The 15,418-nt window shown below is 38.1% G+C and overlaps 1 protein-coding gene across 1 annotated transcript in view; it reads left to right on the forward strand.

The window, feature by feature from the left end:
• The window catches only part of COL4A3BP (collagen, type IV, alpha 3 (Goodpasture antigen) binding protein), a 74,243-nt gene that overhangs the window by 45,925 nt on the left and 12,900 nt on the right, over positions 1-15,418 (forward strand). The window contains exons 4-8 of the mRNA XM_010005558.1: positions 887-994; positions 1,715-1,853; positions 2,505-2,588; positions 6,957-7,114; positions 14,262-14,354. Coding sequence (XP_010003860.1) covers positions 887-994; positions 1,715-1,853; positions 2,505-2,588; positions 6,957-7,114; positions 14,262-14,354 — 582 coding nt within the window. The remainder of the gene's footprint in view (positions 1-886; positions 995-1,714; positions 1,854-2,504; positions 2,589-6,956; positions 7,115-14,261; positions 14,355-15,418) is intronic.

The following is a 15,418-nucleotide window of genomic DNA, read 5'->3' on the forward strand; positions in this document are numbered from 1 at the left end:
AAGTACAACAGCTAGAATTTCATTGTTGCTTCTTGTTTGTTCTCTATCATCCCCTTCTCCCTGTCCCATCTGAATTTCTATGCTACTGCATAATTTCTTCTGTCAAAAGTCCTTCATAATGTTGACACTGTCTACTTAATCAAACTCATTCATTAACAGTATTTCAAATATTGCTCTGAAACATCTTTTTATTTTACAGTCTTTTCAGGGTTTCTTTTCTCCTTTGCCATGCACAGACTGTCTACATTGACCTATATCGAAATATTTTTCTTCCAGTTCCTCATTATCAGCTTCTGCTTGATTTGTGAGGAAATTTGTCAAACTTGGTATTTTTAGATCTTTTTTATGTTATTTTAATAAATAAAGGGGGGGTTTAAAAATTATTTAGTTACTAATGTTGTCTTCTCCCTCTTGTTTTAAGTGTCTCACCTTGTTTTGTGTAGACTTTTGTTATTTGCAAAAAAAAATATTTCAGTCCAGTATAAAGAATTTTGCTGAAGAAGTCTGAAACAAACCAAAAAAACACAACCAACCTTGGTAGCAGTATTTTTATTTTTCTATTAGGTCTATTTTACTGCTTTTAAAACAGAAACATCACTGTTGGAATGATTGGAAGGACTGACTGAGACTACTGTCTTCAAGCTGAACCACGTTAATAATTGTAAAGTACTGTAGATTTTTGTAATTCTATGTGAAAATCAATTAGGGATTACACGAACCAGAATAATGCAACAACATCTTGAATATCCAGGCACAAATTGAGTCATTAAGCCCTTTGCTTCCTGACATAAATGGACTGGTTTCAGGGGAAATTACATCTTGCTTCACTGTTTATTTTTTAATAGAAGCCTCAGCACTCTAGTTTTGTATGTGGTTTGTTTTTTAGACTGAATCTGGCTATGGATCAGAGTCAAGTTTACGACGCCATGGCTCCATGGTGTCTCTTGTGTCTGGAGCAAGTGGATACTCTGCGACGTCCACCTCTTCATTCAAGGTTAGTGAATAAAGTTTTGTTAGTAGTGGTGTGTAAGTAACATGCACAACTAGAAAAGAAATAACTTGCATGAAGACTTGTTCATGCAACTATAAAAAAAAAAAGCAAAATATTTGGTTTACTGTAAGATTTCATAATTCAGCATATGATGACTCTGCAGGAAACTCTCTTGTGGGAGCATTTATTGACCTTTCCAAGTTTACTCCTCAATATCAGAGCCTCTAAATGAAAGCAAATTAAGGTTCTGTGACTTAATAATTTTATTTATATTGACAACTGTTGGCTTTCCTTGTCTCATGCATCTAAATATTTAATGTGAACTTGGGTGGGCTGTATTTCTGGGAGAGCAGAGAAGGAGCAACAAAAGAAAAGGGGGTAAAGATTGGAACAATCTTCTTAAACTGGAGCTGACTGTTTTCATGCACATCGGCATGGTAGCATGCAAGATTGCCTTCTTAATAAACTTGTTGAACCCTCCAAAGCAGCAGATGCAGTCAAGAGGAAAAATTCTGACCAGTGAGCAAAATGAGTAGGGAACATTTGTTACAGTTTCTTACCTTCTTCTAACATTAACAGTATTTCATAGCTGCTGGTATTTAAAATGTCCTTAGTGTACTTGAATTTGTTCTTTATAGCTGCAGGTATTAGGGTTTTTTTAGTGCATTGAACTTTTGCTGAGTTTGTAGAAGTTCTTCAGGCTGCTTTCTCTTGTATTTTCAGAAGGGCCATAGTTTACGTGAAAAGCTTGCAGAAATGGAAACCTTTAGAGACATCTTGTGCAGACAAGTTGATACTTTACAGAAATACTTTGATGCCTGTGCAGATGCAGTTTCCAAAGATGAACTCCAGCGGGATAAAGGTAAAACGATAACTAAAAACTCTTATCTCAATAGAATTTAGCTTTTTATACATTAGTAAGCTTTGAAATGATGAATTTAAGTTAGTTTATTGCTATGTCTCTTACCTTTTATTTTGGAAAACCAATAAAAAACAGAAACATCATATTCTTTTGTAAAGGCAAGGATGCTGCCATAGTGCATGTTCCTGGGATGTATTGGGTGAAGCTAGAGCACTGGGTGCAAATTTGAGGTCCTAGTAGACTGAGGTGTGGATGTGGGAATTTTTCTTCTCAGAGAACAGCTGACTGTCACATCCACGTTCTCTGAGGCATTTCTATTCATCCCTGGGATTGTTCTGGCAGCCTGAAAAATTTGCTAGTAAGAACACAGTAGATAAGTATAATCCTGGTTGTTTGCAAACTTTCTTTTGTAGAAGAGTAGATAGTTGTTGCTTTTACCATGGAATGCTATGCTAAACTTCAACACTGTGCAAATTTTAGTCTTGTGATGCAGTGTTCATAGTGGTCTCTGGTCAAAAAAAATTTAAAAAAAAGGCTAGAGGGAACAATCTTAAATGCTGCTTAGCTTTACAGATGTTCTTAATTGTTTCTTGCACACTAAGAACTAGAAAAGCTTTCTTGCTCCCATAACACACTCTTCCTCAAATTTAGTGGTAGAAGATGATGAAGATGATTTGCCTACAATGCGTTCTGATGGGGATTTTTTACATAACAGTAACAGCAGTAAGGAAAAACGTAAGTATATCCCAACTTTCTCACTGAAAATTCATGTGAATGGTATGATGATAAGCTTGATATGAGTATGCTCTTTTCTAAGCAAAAAATGGCAAGAATAGTTCTTTAAATGTGTATGACAGGAAGTTCTTACCATTCACTAGATGCTTTCCATGATTTCTGAGTTAAAATTTACACAAATGTTAATGAAGGCTTATCAAGCTGGAAATTCCTCTCCTGTGTTCAAAACCATTTTCACTAACAAATGCTACTGAAAGAGCTGCATCATTCAGATACTGGGAACTGAAATTTGTAACAGGTAGTTGCAGTTTTTCTTGCAAGTCTTACCTGCTTTAGGAGTGTGGTGGGGTACAATGCTTAGGTGTGTCCCACTATGGTTTTTCCAGGTTCTATGGCTACATAACTTAAACACTGTTAGTGGTTCTCACTCATCATAATTTTAGCACTTTTTTACTGTATTTTCCATTTTTAATGAACATAATTCTGATTTTTATTTGTATCTTGAAAGATGTAGCTGTTGTACTCATATTCTTGCAGTAAATGTGAAGAACCAGTGCAAGTTTTTCTTTTCTAGAAATCTGGTACTTCCGGCTTGGCAGATTATGTGTCTGCATTTAAAATCTATTTGCATTCTTTTTAAACTTTCTCTTGTTTCCTAACCGAAATATTTTAGTGCTTACATTCTCTAGATGTTGACAATTCAGTTATTCCTAGGGTATTTTTTAGACTTTGATTCACAAAACTTGGAAGTTGCACTGCCTCCAGTTTCAAATCTGACAAACTCACAAAGAAATACTCACCAAAAGCGTTTATAAAAATGTAAACACTTCCATCAATAACCTTGAAAATATATGGGAAAAATTAGCCTTTCCTGTGCCTTCTGTTTTCTTTTTAATTTGCTGTTGTCCCCATGGGTCACGTCTTTTCTTGATGTATGTAAGTGCCCTTTCTTGAGCATAGCTGAAACTGTTATCATGAAAGAGGAAAGGAAGTGAAAGGCACTTTCAGTGTCCTTCCAGAATTCATCATGTGAGTAAATACTTTCAATGATATAAAGTGCTCACTGTGATGAGGATTAATTGCAATGCTGATTGCAGAGGTTAGGTAGCATGTAACTCAATTTTAAAATAAATCTTCCTTGCCTATCATGTTGCCTCAGCCTTTCAGCTCAGAAGTGATTGCTTGTTGACTCTGGGCTATTCTGCAGTGGTTCAGCCCCTACTGCCAAAAAACCTTCCAAACCAAACCACCAAAGGAGGCTTTTTCTTTTCTGTGTTCCCTAAGAACTTTGAAGAGCTGTGAAGGGTATTTAAATTTAAATTTCCAGTTAAAAAATCTGATAACTGAAGCACTGAACTTTTGTATAGGACACCAAGGGAGTGTCTCTAGCTGATGCATTTTTACCAATTGGGGTCTTATATTCTAAGAATGTAGAATTTCAATCAGCAAGTGCTCCTGTCCAGCCACTCAGGAAAAGTAGCACATTTGAGTTCAAATTATGTAAGAATAGAAAGAGCAGGTGAAACCTACTTAAGAAAGCTCTTTGAATAGAGAAGGTGTTTTTGTACTGGATCTTGTACAAAGATGGAAATGGCGCAGAGGCTGAAGAAGAGAAATTTTATATAGAACAGTGGGATTTACACTGGATTTTTGTGCTTTGAATGGAAGAAGAATATTCACCAACATATTGCAGAAATAATGGGGTTGTTCATAGAGGAAAACTAATTGTATTGATCCTGCTACTATCCACAGAACGTCAATAACAGTAGGCATGAATAAATGGGTCATGCACCCCAGTGTTTCTTTTTCATTTAGAATTTGTTTAGTGATGTAAGATGTTAAAGTAACCAAAAATTGAAGAGATAAAGGAACTTCTTTCTACTTACTTGTTCTTTAAAATATTTTTCTCTTTCACTGAAAAATATGTTTGAGCACACATTGTGTTTGGAACATATGAGAAAGTATTATAATCAGAATCTTAAGAGCAGGAGAATAAAACTGACCTATGCTAATGGACATAAAGTTGAGGAGAGAAGAGCTGAAGAGTTATTGAAGGCTAAAGAATGGTATGAGAAATCCTTTATGTGAAAGGCAAGAGAAAACAAATCAGAACTAAAGCAAAGTGCTTGAAAGGTAGGATGATTTAAAAGGAACCACTTGGAAGATGTTGATATTAAGGTAGGAGAAAAATCATCCTACTGCCTTTTTTTTTAGTTGGCTGCGTGCAGTTCAATCACCAAGCTTAGAAGAGCAGTTCAAGGATAAGAACACTTTCCTATTAGCCTTTACTTTGAATCATATACATCTCCTAATGTCAGATGTAAATTTGAAATGCTCAGTTTTGTAAGCTGCCATTAAAAATGGGTTAAAAAGAATAGGAAACAAGTTTGAGCTGTCCAAATAGAGAATCTGACAAATACTTCCCATGTGCTGAAGCCCAACTGAGAGGGAGTACTGAGATGGGACTTCAGGTCATCTGACATGTTCCAGGAAGAAAAATGTCTCCTGTGATTATGAATTAATCAAAATATTTCCAGCCAATTGTAAAGAATCTCTTGAGTTACCCTCTTTTCAAAGAAACATTTTTGCATCTTTCTGCAACCAGTTCATTTCTGTCCATAATTGAAATGGCTTAAAGAAATTAGGGACACTGACTTGAAAAACAGCAAGCTCTGCATTTATCACTGAAGTATTAATGAGCTGTAGCTGAGACCTAAAGACATCCAGGAACAAAAGCTGGATTTTTCCAAGAAATGAGGCTACATTGCTGCATTTCCCTTAAAATCTACCACAGAGATTTCTGAAATTATCCAAGAGTTGCAGCCAGTGTTAGGTTCTTCAGCATTTCTAGCATGTTGCATAATCATGAGAGAAAAATCACATCTACAAGCATTATAGTTGTGCTAGTAAACCTGTGCATAAACACAGTCTCTAGCAGCACTACAAATCATTAGTATAAACTGTATTTTTCAGTCAAGTGTTATGGGTGAAGTTCTTGTTGTGTAATGTTCGTTATTCTCAGTGAATCCACTGCACCGCCTCTTTGCCAGCTTATACCACTTTCAGTCTCACCTCCTCTGTGTTCCCTCTGCAGCTGGTAGGGGGGAAGGAGAGCTGTGCTCCTCGTTATTGTTTTTGAAACAGATTTTTCTTTCTTTCCTTTTTTTTTTCTCCAGCCCCACTGTTTACCTTTCTTTATTAACGTGAAACATAAAATAAGCTGTATTCCACCACAGTATGTATGCTTTGTGAGGTATTTGAAGCACTGTGTAGTCTGTAATCATCTGTTTGAAAAAGAGCTTGATTCCTTCCACAGGGAGGGTATTTAAAACCTCCAGAGACTTAAACCATTGCTTAAGACCATGTCACAGTTGCTTTTTGTTCCCAAAGTGTAGATACTGTGCTCTGTCATTAGAGAACAGCAATCGCATTTCTTTTCCTTACAAGAACTGAATTGCTTGGAAGCTTTACTTTGCCCCTGCAGACAGATACTGGGTAAACTTACACAATTACTTATTTTCACTTTTTAAACCGTAACAGTGGCATGTTGACAGACTGACAGACTAGGAGGCCAAAAGTGATTTCCAGCTGGGTACCAAGGCATTAGCTGGCCCCATGGCATAGCGGGATCTACTTCAGTTTACTGGGCTCAGTCAGCTTCAACATGGGTGTTATTTTGCTTTCTAGTATTTTCTGCCATTAATGTGTAGTGTTTGATTTGTTATTATGTCAACCTACATATGAGTTTGACATATAATAGGTACTTTTTTTGTAACATATTTTAAGTGACTTATTTAAATAGCCTTAGCAACAGATGGCTAGGTTGACAGCATGAAGTAGTTGTTGGAACTGCAAACCTCACAGCACTTGGATAATTCAACGCATTTTATACTTTTATCTTATACCATTTTACTTTGAGGTTTTTAAATCTCTAATTACCAGCTTAAAGCAACCTTGAATGTTACATTTTGGGTTTGATTTCATTTTGAAATCGTGCATTTCATAGTGCTGTATCAGATTCGTTTTCAGGTTGCTTTGTATTAATTAGGCCCCACTTCAAGCTGTCAAACTGCTATTGTTACAAAGTATTACCACTCCCTCCACCCACATGATTTGCAGAGTGCAGAGTAATACAGCATTACAGGCGGACTTGAAATACAGTATAGCAAGATGAAGCTGAAGGGAGGTGTTCCTCCTTTCTAGTTATTCTGTGGATAGCTGAAAATTATAAACACTTTTGATTTCTACTTATTGAATTAACTTTCTAGCTAGTCTGTTTTCTTCAAACAGTTGTAATATAATTACACATGTAAAATGCTCTTTTGACTTAAAGGCTGCTATCTGTGAATGATTCATGTTTGTTTCTAGTGTTTCCACATGTGACACCGAAAGGAATTAATGGCATAGACTTTAAAGGAGAAGCTATAACTTTCAAGGCAACTACTGCTGGAATACTTGCTACGCTCTCTCATTGTATTGAACTCATGGTAAAACGTGAAGAAAGCTGGCAAAAAAGGGTAGATAAGGTAAGATAACTTTCCCTTTCATTTTGCTGAAATAAGTTTCTTTAGCATGAAATTTAAATTTCAGATGAACTGGTGTTGTTTTTTTTTCAGTTATTACTTTTATTTTTATGTACAGCATTTATTAATTTTATGTGCTTTCATTATTACTCCTGTAAAACAGTAAAGCTTCATCCTGACTGGTGACTATTCATCTTTTTTTTTTTCAGATAGTATTCCTTTTTTTTTTAATATCTGTAGATACTCTGAGAATATTCCATAGTAATAAATGTATTGCTTACAGCCTTCTAAAAGAGACATAATTATCTATGTTTGCAAAATGAGTTGCAAATCTCTTAAATGTTTTAATTGTGATAAAAGATGATGACAATACTGAGAACAACCAGTTCTAACTTCATGTGTCTCTCTAAGATACAAATTATTTCACTTTCCTTTAGGAGACTAAAGAGATTAAGCCATGTGTTCTACTAATTGATTATTTTTTTACGTGTATGGTTTTGAAATACCTGTTATTCTAATGGCAGTGATAGTTCATGCTACGCCTACTCAGCCACTATAGCAACTTGAAGGGAGCAATATCTTCTCTTGTGAGATGTGCTGGAGGCATGGTGAGGTTGTACTTCAGACTTTGATTTCTAGAATCCTGCTATCACTGGCTGGTGTCCTGTCCAGACCTCCAGCTGTTGTTGTCTCTTGTTTTTCATTTGACATATTTCCATGTGGTATATATAACACTTCAAATATTACTCCATAACTTTTAGTGGCACAAAATTTAAAAAATGAATGCATTCAGACAACATACATGTTTGAATCCTTGCCTCTATTTCCTGGGTTCTTTATCCATATATCAAAGGCCTGACCCTGTCTAACTGTACTGCTTCTTCTGTCAATGATTAATTTGCTACTGCTTCATCTAAGTAGTTGGAGGAATTACAGCAGATCCTTTGTACAAGCTTCAAGTCTTGGATCTTAGGGTAATTCAGGTTGGACTACAGACCTCAAGAAGTCTCTCTCTTTCCAACCTCCTTCTTAAAGAAGGACCATTTGAGATCAAAGCAGATTGCTCAGGGCTTTAAGTCTGATTTCAAGTCTAATGTGAAATCTGCAAGGCTAGAGACATCACAGCTTTTCTGGGCAGCCTGTTCTGCTCAACTGTTGTTTTAGTGAAAAAGTTTTTCCTCATATCCAGTTGGAGTAAATCTTATTCAGTATCTGCTTATTGTTTTTCCTCCTTCTACTGTGGATTCCCGTGAAGAGTCTGGCTCAGTTCCCTTATGACTTTATTGGTGGTACTGAAAGGCTACTAATAAGTCCCCCCATTTTTATGGGGAGGACTTCTTTGGACTTCTCTTCTTTGGACTGAGTGAACGTAGTTCACTCTTGTTGATCAGACTTTGTTTAGAAAAAAATTCTAGTGCCCAGGTTAGTGTGTGTGAATACAGAATAATACATTAATACAGGATTTGAATTCATTTAGATTAGTTATTTGCCAGTTTTTTCTTCTTATGTGGACTAACTGTAAAGTACTTGGTTTTAGTTGCAAGTGGTTAACACATTCAAATCTAAATTTCACTTCGGGTCTCAGGTGACCAATACCCCATACAGCATGAGTAAATACTTTTTAGAGGGGGGTCACAAGCTTATTTGGACTTGTTTTCCCAGAAATTAAAATAACAAAATCTTCTGAACACTCAGAGGTTCTAAGTTGCTCAGCTTTTTTAGACCTGTAACTTTTTTAAGTCACATTTGTCAAATAAATTTTCTGGGAAACATTACTGTTGGGAAATAAACAGAATTAGTATTAGAAATAAACAGTAATTAGTAAAAGAGCTTTGTTTCCTCAGTGCCCCAGCTCAGCTTAAGCTAGGCAACTCAAGAGGAGTACAGAGATCTCATTAGGTCATACAGAGAAAATTAAGAAGGTAAAAGCTTGGCTAGAGCTCAACTTGGCCACTGACATAAAGGACAACAACAAAAAAAAAAGTTTTTACAAATACATCAACAAGAAAAAAAGAGCCAGGGAAGGGAGAATCTCCATTCCTTACTGGATGCAGGGGGACATATTGCAACCAAGGATAAGAAAAGGCTGAGATGCTTAATGTGTTCTTTGCCTTAATCTTTAGTAGTCAGATCAGCTCCCCCTGGGGTGTTCAGCCTCCTGAGCTGGAAGATAAGAACAGAGAGCAGAACAACTCCCCCATAATCCAGGAGGAAGTAGTTAATGATCTGTTTCTGCACATGGACACTCACAAGTCTATGGGGCTGGATGGGATTCACCCATCTGAATACTGAGGGAACTGGTGGAGAAGCTTACTAAGCATCTCTCCATCATTTATCGACAATCATAGAATCATAGAATCATAGAATCTTAGGGGCTGGAAGGGACCTCGAGAGATCATCTAGTCCAACCCCCCTGCCAGAGCAGGGTCACCTAGAGTACATCACACAGGAACTCATCCAGGTGGGTTTTGAATGTCTCCAGTGAGGGAGACTCCACAACCTCCCTGGGCAGTCTGTTCCAGTGCTCTGTCACTCTTACAGTAAAAAAATGTTTTCGGATATTCACCTTGAACCTCCTATGCTCCAATTTACACCCATTACCCCTTGTCCTATCACTGGTCATCACTGAGAAAAGCCTAACTCCATCCCCCTGACACTCACCCCTTACATATTTGTAAACATTGATGAGGTCACCCCTCAGTCTCCTTTTCTCCAAGCTAAAGAGACCCAGCTCCCTCAGCCTTTCCTCATAAGGGAGATGTTCCACTCCCCTAATCATCTTCGTAGCTCTGCGCTGGACTCTCTCGAGCAGTTCCCTGTCCTTTTTGAACTGAGGGGCCCAGAACTGGACACAATACTCCAGATGTGGCCTCACCAATGCAGAATAGAGGGGGAGGAGAACCTCTCTTGACCTACTAACCACACCCTTTCTAATACACCCCAGGATGCCATTGGCCTTCTTGGCCACAAGGGCACATTGCTGGCTCATGGTCATCCTCCTGTCTACCAGGACCCCCAGGTCTCTTTCACCTACACTACTCTCCAGCAGTTCAGCCCCCAACCTGTACTGGGACATGGTGTTGTTCTTCCCCAAATGTAAAACTCTGCACTTCCCCTTGTTGAATTTCATCATGTTTCTCCCCGCCCAACTCTCCAACCTATCTAAGTCTCTCTGAATGGCAGCACAGCCTTCTGGTGTGTCAGCCACTCCTCCCAGCTTAGTGTCATCAGCAAACTTGCTGAGGGTACATTCTATACCCTCATCCAGGTCGTTGATGAAGATGTTGAACAACACCGGTCCCAGCACCGACCCTTGTGGGACTCCACTAGTAACACACCTCCAACCAGATTCTACCCCATTGACTACAACTCTCTGACTCCTTCCTTTCAACCAGTTCCTAATCCACCTCACTTCCTGGTCACCAAACCCATACCTGATCAACTTATCCACAAGGATGCTGTGGGAGACGGTGTCAAATGCTTTACTGAAATCAAGATAAACCACAATCCTGGTCAACAGGGGAGGTCCCAGATGACTGGGGGGTGGCTAATATGACACTAATCCACAAGAAGAGCTGGAAGGATGATCTGGAGAAATCTCAGGACCAGGGAAAATCGTAGAGAGTCTCATTTTGAGTGAGTTCAGACCACAAGTGCAGGGCAGCCACAGGATCAGGCCTAGCCAGCATGGATTCAGGGAGCACAGGTCCTGCCTGACCAACTATTCTCCTTCTATGACCAGGTGGCCTTCCTGATGGATAAGGGAAGACCTATGGATGGTGTCTATTTAGACTTCAGTAAAGCCTTTGACACTGTCTCCCACAGCATTCTCCTAGCTGGCAGCACATGACATAGACAGGTTGTCTATGTTTGTAAATGGGTGTTCTCTGTTGTAAAACAAACTGGCTGGAGGCTGGGTCCAGACAGTGAATGGGGTTGGATCCAGCTGGTCACCAATGGTGTTCCTCAGGGCTCAGTTTTGGGGCCAGTCCTGTTCAATGTCGTTATTAATGGTCTAGATGAAGGGATTGAATGCACCTTCAGTAAGTTTGCAGGTGACAGCAAATTGGGTAAGAGTGTTGATCTGCTAGAGGGTAGGAAGGCTCTACAGAAGGACCTGGACAGACTGGATCAATGGACCAAAGCCAGTTGCATGAGGTCCTAGGAGGGCAAGTGCCAGGTCCTGCATTTCTGTCACAATAACCCTAGGCAATGCTACAGGCTTGGGGATGAGTGGCTGGAGAGCTGTCCAGCAGAAAAGGACCTGGCATTGAATATGAGCCAGTAGTGTGCCCAGGTGGCCAAGAAAGCCAGTGTCATCCTGGCCTGCATCAGGAATAGTGTAACCAGCAGGAGTAGAGAGGTGATTGTCCCCCTGTACTCAGCACTGGTGATGCCACACCTCAAGTGCTGTCTGTGTTCAGTTCTGGGCCCCCACTACAGGAAGGGCATTGAGTTGTTGGAACATATCCAGAGAAGAGCTATGAAGCTGGTGGAGAGTCTGGAGAAGAAGTTGTATGAGGAGAGGCTGATCAAACTGGGATTGTTTAATTTGGAGGAGACCTCATTGCTTTCTATAACTACCTGAAAGGATGTTGTAGTGAGGCAGGCATTGGTGACTTCTCCCAAGTGAATAAATAACGACAGGGCTAGAGGAAATGTCCTGAAGTTGTGCCAGGAAAGGTTTAGACTGGATATTAGAAAGAATTCCAATACTGAAAGAGTGGTTAAGCATTGGAATGGGCTGCCCAGGGAGGTGGTAGAGACAATCCCTGGAGGTATTCAATAAATATGTAGATGTGGCATTTCAGGGCATGCTCTAGTAGACAAGGTGGGTTTTTTTGTGGGATGTGTGTTTCTGTTGGTTTTGTGGAGTGTGTGATTGTTCGGCTTTTTTTGTTGTTGCTGTTTGGGTGGGTTCTGTTGTTCCCTTGCCCTGCCCCCCTGCCACACTCCCCCAGTGGACAGTTGGACTAGGTAATCTTAGCGGTCTTTTCCAACTGTGATGATTCTGTATGTTCTAGCTGGTAGGATTTTTAAAGAACTGAATCTGGAGATTACTACAGTTTCACTAGGCATATTAGTAGTGTTATGAAGTGAGTCTGTTTTTTATATATAGGAGGGGTTTAAGTTACATTCTAAAGGTTGGAAGCTAAACCTTTGAAAGAAAGAAATTAGTATAACAACATCATTTTAATTTTTAAGGAGACTGCTAAAATAATGCACTTAATGATTGTAACTGTAGAAATCTATAGCTAGTTTTCTTTCTGTTACCAAAACAGTCAGATGGTCAGAATATAATTAATACAAAATATTATCTAAAGGTAATTGTAGTTCCAAGTTTGCTTTCAACCTTTTACTCTTAACTGTTAAACTTGAGCTTGACTTTTTTGTCCACTGCAGTATATTTTTCAATATGAGTACCCTGAATGTATTTTAAATAGACTTTTTGTAAAATGGGTAAACAAAGAGAGGATTTAAGCTTTAGTATGTAATTTATTGTTTTATTTGCAACAAAATCAATGTGATATTGCCTTTCTTGTTTTCTTGACTACAACAACATTTTTCTTTTTTTTGTTCCCTCTACTCTTACTAGTTGCTATTAATGAGCAAATTTACCTTCTGAAAGTTAAATTTAACCTTAAGTTTAATGTGTTTAGTTGGCTTGTATTGTTCACCTTTGACAATCATAACTGAAATGCCTCATAAATTTTAGAGATTTAATACATGAGTAGTATTTCTGCTGTGCAGTCAGTTTCCCAATTTCTGCCTTTTTTAACATTGTTGTCAAGTGAAGCTGGCAGATTAGGAGAGTTGTGTTTCGACACATGCAAATTACTGCTGATTTGCATATTGAAGTACAGGAAGTGTGGGGATTTAGGGTGAGTGGGAGGAGGAGTTGTTTTTTGGTTCATTTTTAATTCTAAGTGTTCTGGTAAAACTTCTGTGGTTTCTCTCAATGACTTATACTCAAGTCATGGCTTTATGCATCATTAGGACTCTACAGTTACTTTCAATAAGGAAATGTGTAAACTTTTGTGAAATGTGTTAGCAGTTATTGCTGCTTTGTGATAGTTTGGAAGGGAAAAGCCTATGTTCACAGGGTAAGACAGTATCGTCTTCATCTAAGTGCTACTTTTTTTTCCCAAGAATTTTCCCTTGGAAAACTACTTTGTTTTATATCAAAACTGTTGCTTTACTTTCCAAACTTTTCTTTAGAACTGGAAAATGTATTCCAGGATTAATGTTATCACCAAATTCCCAGCTGGGAAACTCAGTCTTTCAGTATTGCATAAGGAATTACCTCTGAATCATTAAGTTAAAATTGGGTTGCTGAATAATCATAAGTTCACATCTGCAAGATGTAGTGCATGGTGTCCAGTTGTGACCTGTAAGACTTAGATTTCCTCCACCTGAAGTGATTCTGAAAGGGGACAGAGAAACATTGTGTGTATTAAAGTTGCATTCTGCAAGCATTTCAGAGGTGTTTATAGCTTTTTCACTGAGAATATCTGGCAGTATGTAGGATTTGCAGAAGGAAATACTAGCCTTAATCTGGTTTTAGAATTACTACTGTTTTATTTAAAATACACAATTGCACAAGCATCAGCCATGGCCCTAGTGCAGTCATGCACCTGTTATGGGGAAATGGTGTTGTCAGTCTCTGCATGGAGTTCACAAAATGATTCACGTTGATCTTATGCCAGCTAATTATAGATACAAACTTACATGCTATGACTCACTAGTACCTCACCACATTAAACAAGTTAGCTTTTTACCAGTCTGTTCATCCTTTCTTATCACTGCCCAAACATTTTTGTCAAGGAGGTTTACATAAACTGTCAGTCAGATTCAAAGTCTGATCCTCAATGAACCATGAATAGATGTGTTTAAACTAGATACCACTTTTTATTTTATTCACTGTGACTTAAAGAAGGTATCATCAAGGTAGCTAGCTCCCCAAGTTTTGTATTGTATGTGCTTGTATAGGGCACACACATTGGCATGCCTGCAAATAAATTTGGAAAACTCAGCAGCTTTGCAATTGTTACTTGGAAAAACAACTATATTGGTCATTCCATTTATTGGCATGTTGACTGTTACCAGTCAATTCATTCTCATTGCATCAAACGATTGTGTGATTTTACAGGAGGTAGAAAAACGGAGAAGAACTGAAGAAGCATACAAAAATGCTGTGACAGAACTGAAGAAGAAGTCCCACTTTGGAGGGCCAGACTATGAGGTACAAATTCTGCTTTTGAAATTTTAAAAACACTATAGCTTTCAATGATTGGTTTATTTCTCAAAGCAGGGAAAGGAGTGTGTAAATCAAGGTGTTAGGGTTGTGCAGGTGTGTTCAAGGCACTATTTATTTTCCACCTTGGAAACTGACACTGTGAAGAATCTCAGTCCATCATTTTTTGGAACTGGAAGTCTGTCTTCACTTCAGACTGCCATGTTTTACTTTTGTCCAAAGCATTTTGTTTACAGGTATTTCTGTGGGTTTTTAAAATATTTTTCTTGTACATTTGATACTGCTTATATGCAGTAGTTTTGTGCTTTCCCTTTGTATTGGTTCAGTTGTATAGGTATGTAAAGAAATTATGAAAACTGACTACAGAGGTATTCCTAGAATCTGAAGTTTAATTTTATTTGATTTTTAACTTATTACTGCCACTTGAAACTTTGTGTTGACAAATTCAGGAATTTTTGGTTCCCTTCTTCTCTTAAATTGCATATGTCAGCAGCTTCTTTGTCATTGAGTTTTTTAGCCAAATGCTTAAACCACCTTCTGAAGAATAATGTAAGCTAATGCACCTATAAAACAGTTTCCATGATTTTTAAGAACCTAGCCTTATATGTACATAAATCAAACAAGCTTCTACTTACAAATCATAGCCTGTGAAACACTACTATGTTGAAATACTTCAAAGATGCTTGAGCATAGTTTCCCTGTTGTGACTGATGCATTCACTGTAAAAGAGAAGGATAGTTAGGAAGTTGTACAGCAGCTGCTTATGAACCGAGTTGCTTCTCCCAGGTATCCCTGTTGCAAAATAGTGCTGGACCAATTTGTTTTATGATGCAGTAAAAGCAATAAACCTAATTTACTGCAATTTCCATTTTACTTAGACTAAAGCTTTTAAGAGTCAACTCAACTCTACCTGCTTTTTAGTGTTAAATTGTTCTTTCCAATAATTTTCTATAGAGACCCCCAAAATTTTGTGTTTTCTTCTTATGTTTTGAGCACATAACTGAAATCTGCCCCAAGCCTCTGGAATACTTGGGAGGAGTCTGACTACACAA

Source organism: Chaetura pelagica, unplaced genomic scaffold (assembly GCF_000747805.2).
Source record: "Chaetura pelagica isolate M959 unplaced genomic scaffold, ChaPel_1.0 scaffold169, whole genome shotgun sequence".
In the NCBI taxonomy this organism is placed as follows: domain Eukaryota; kingdom Metazoa; phylum Chordata; class Aves; order Apodiformes; family Apodidae; genus Chaetura; species Chaetura pelagica.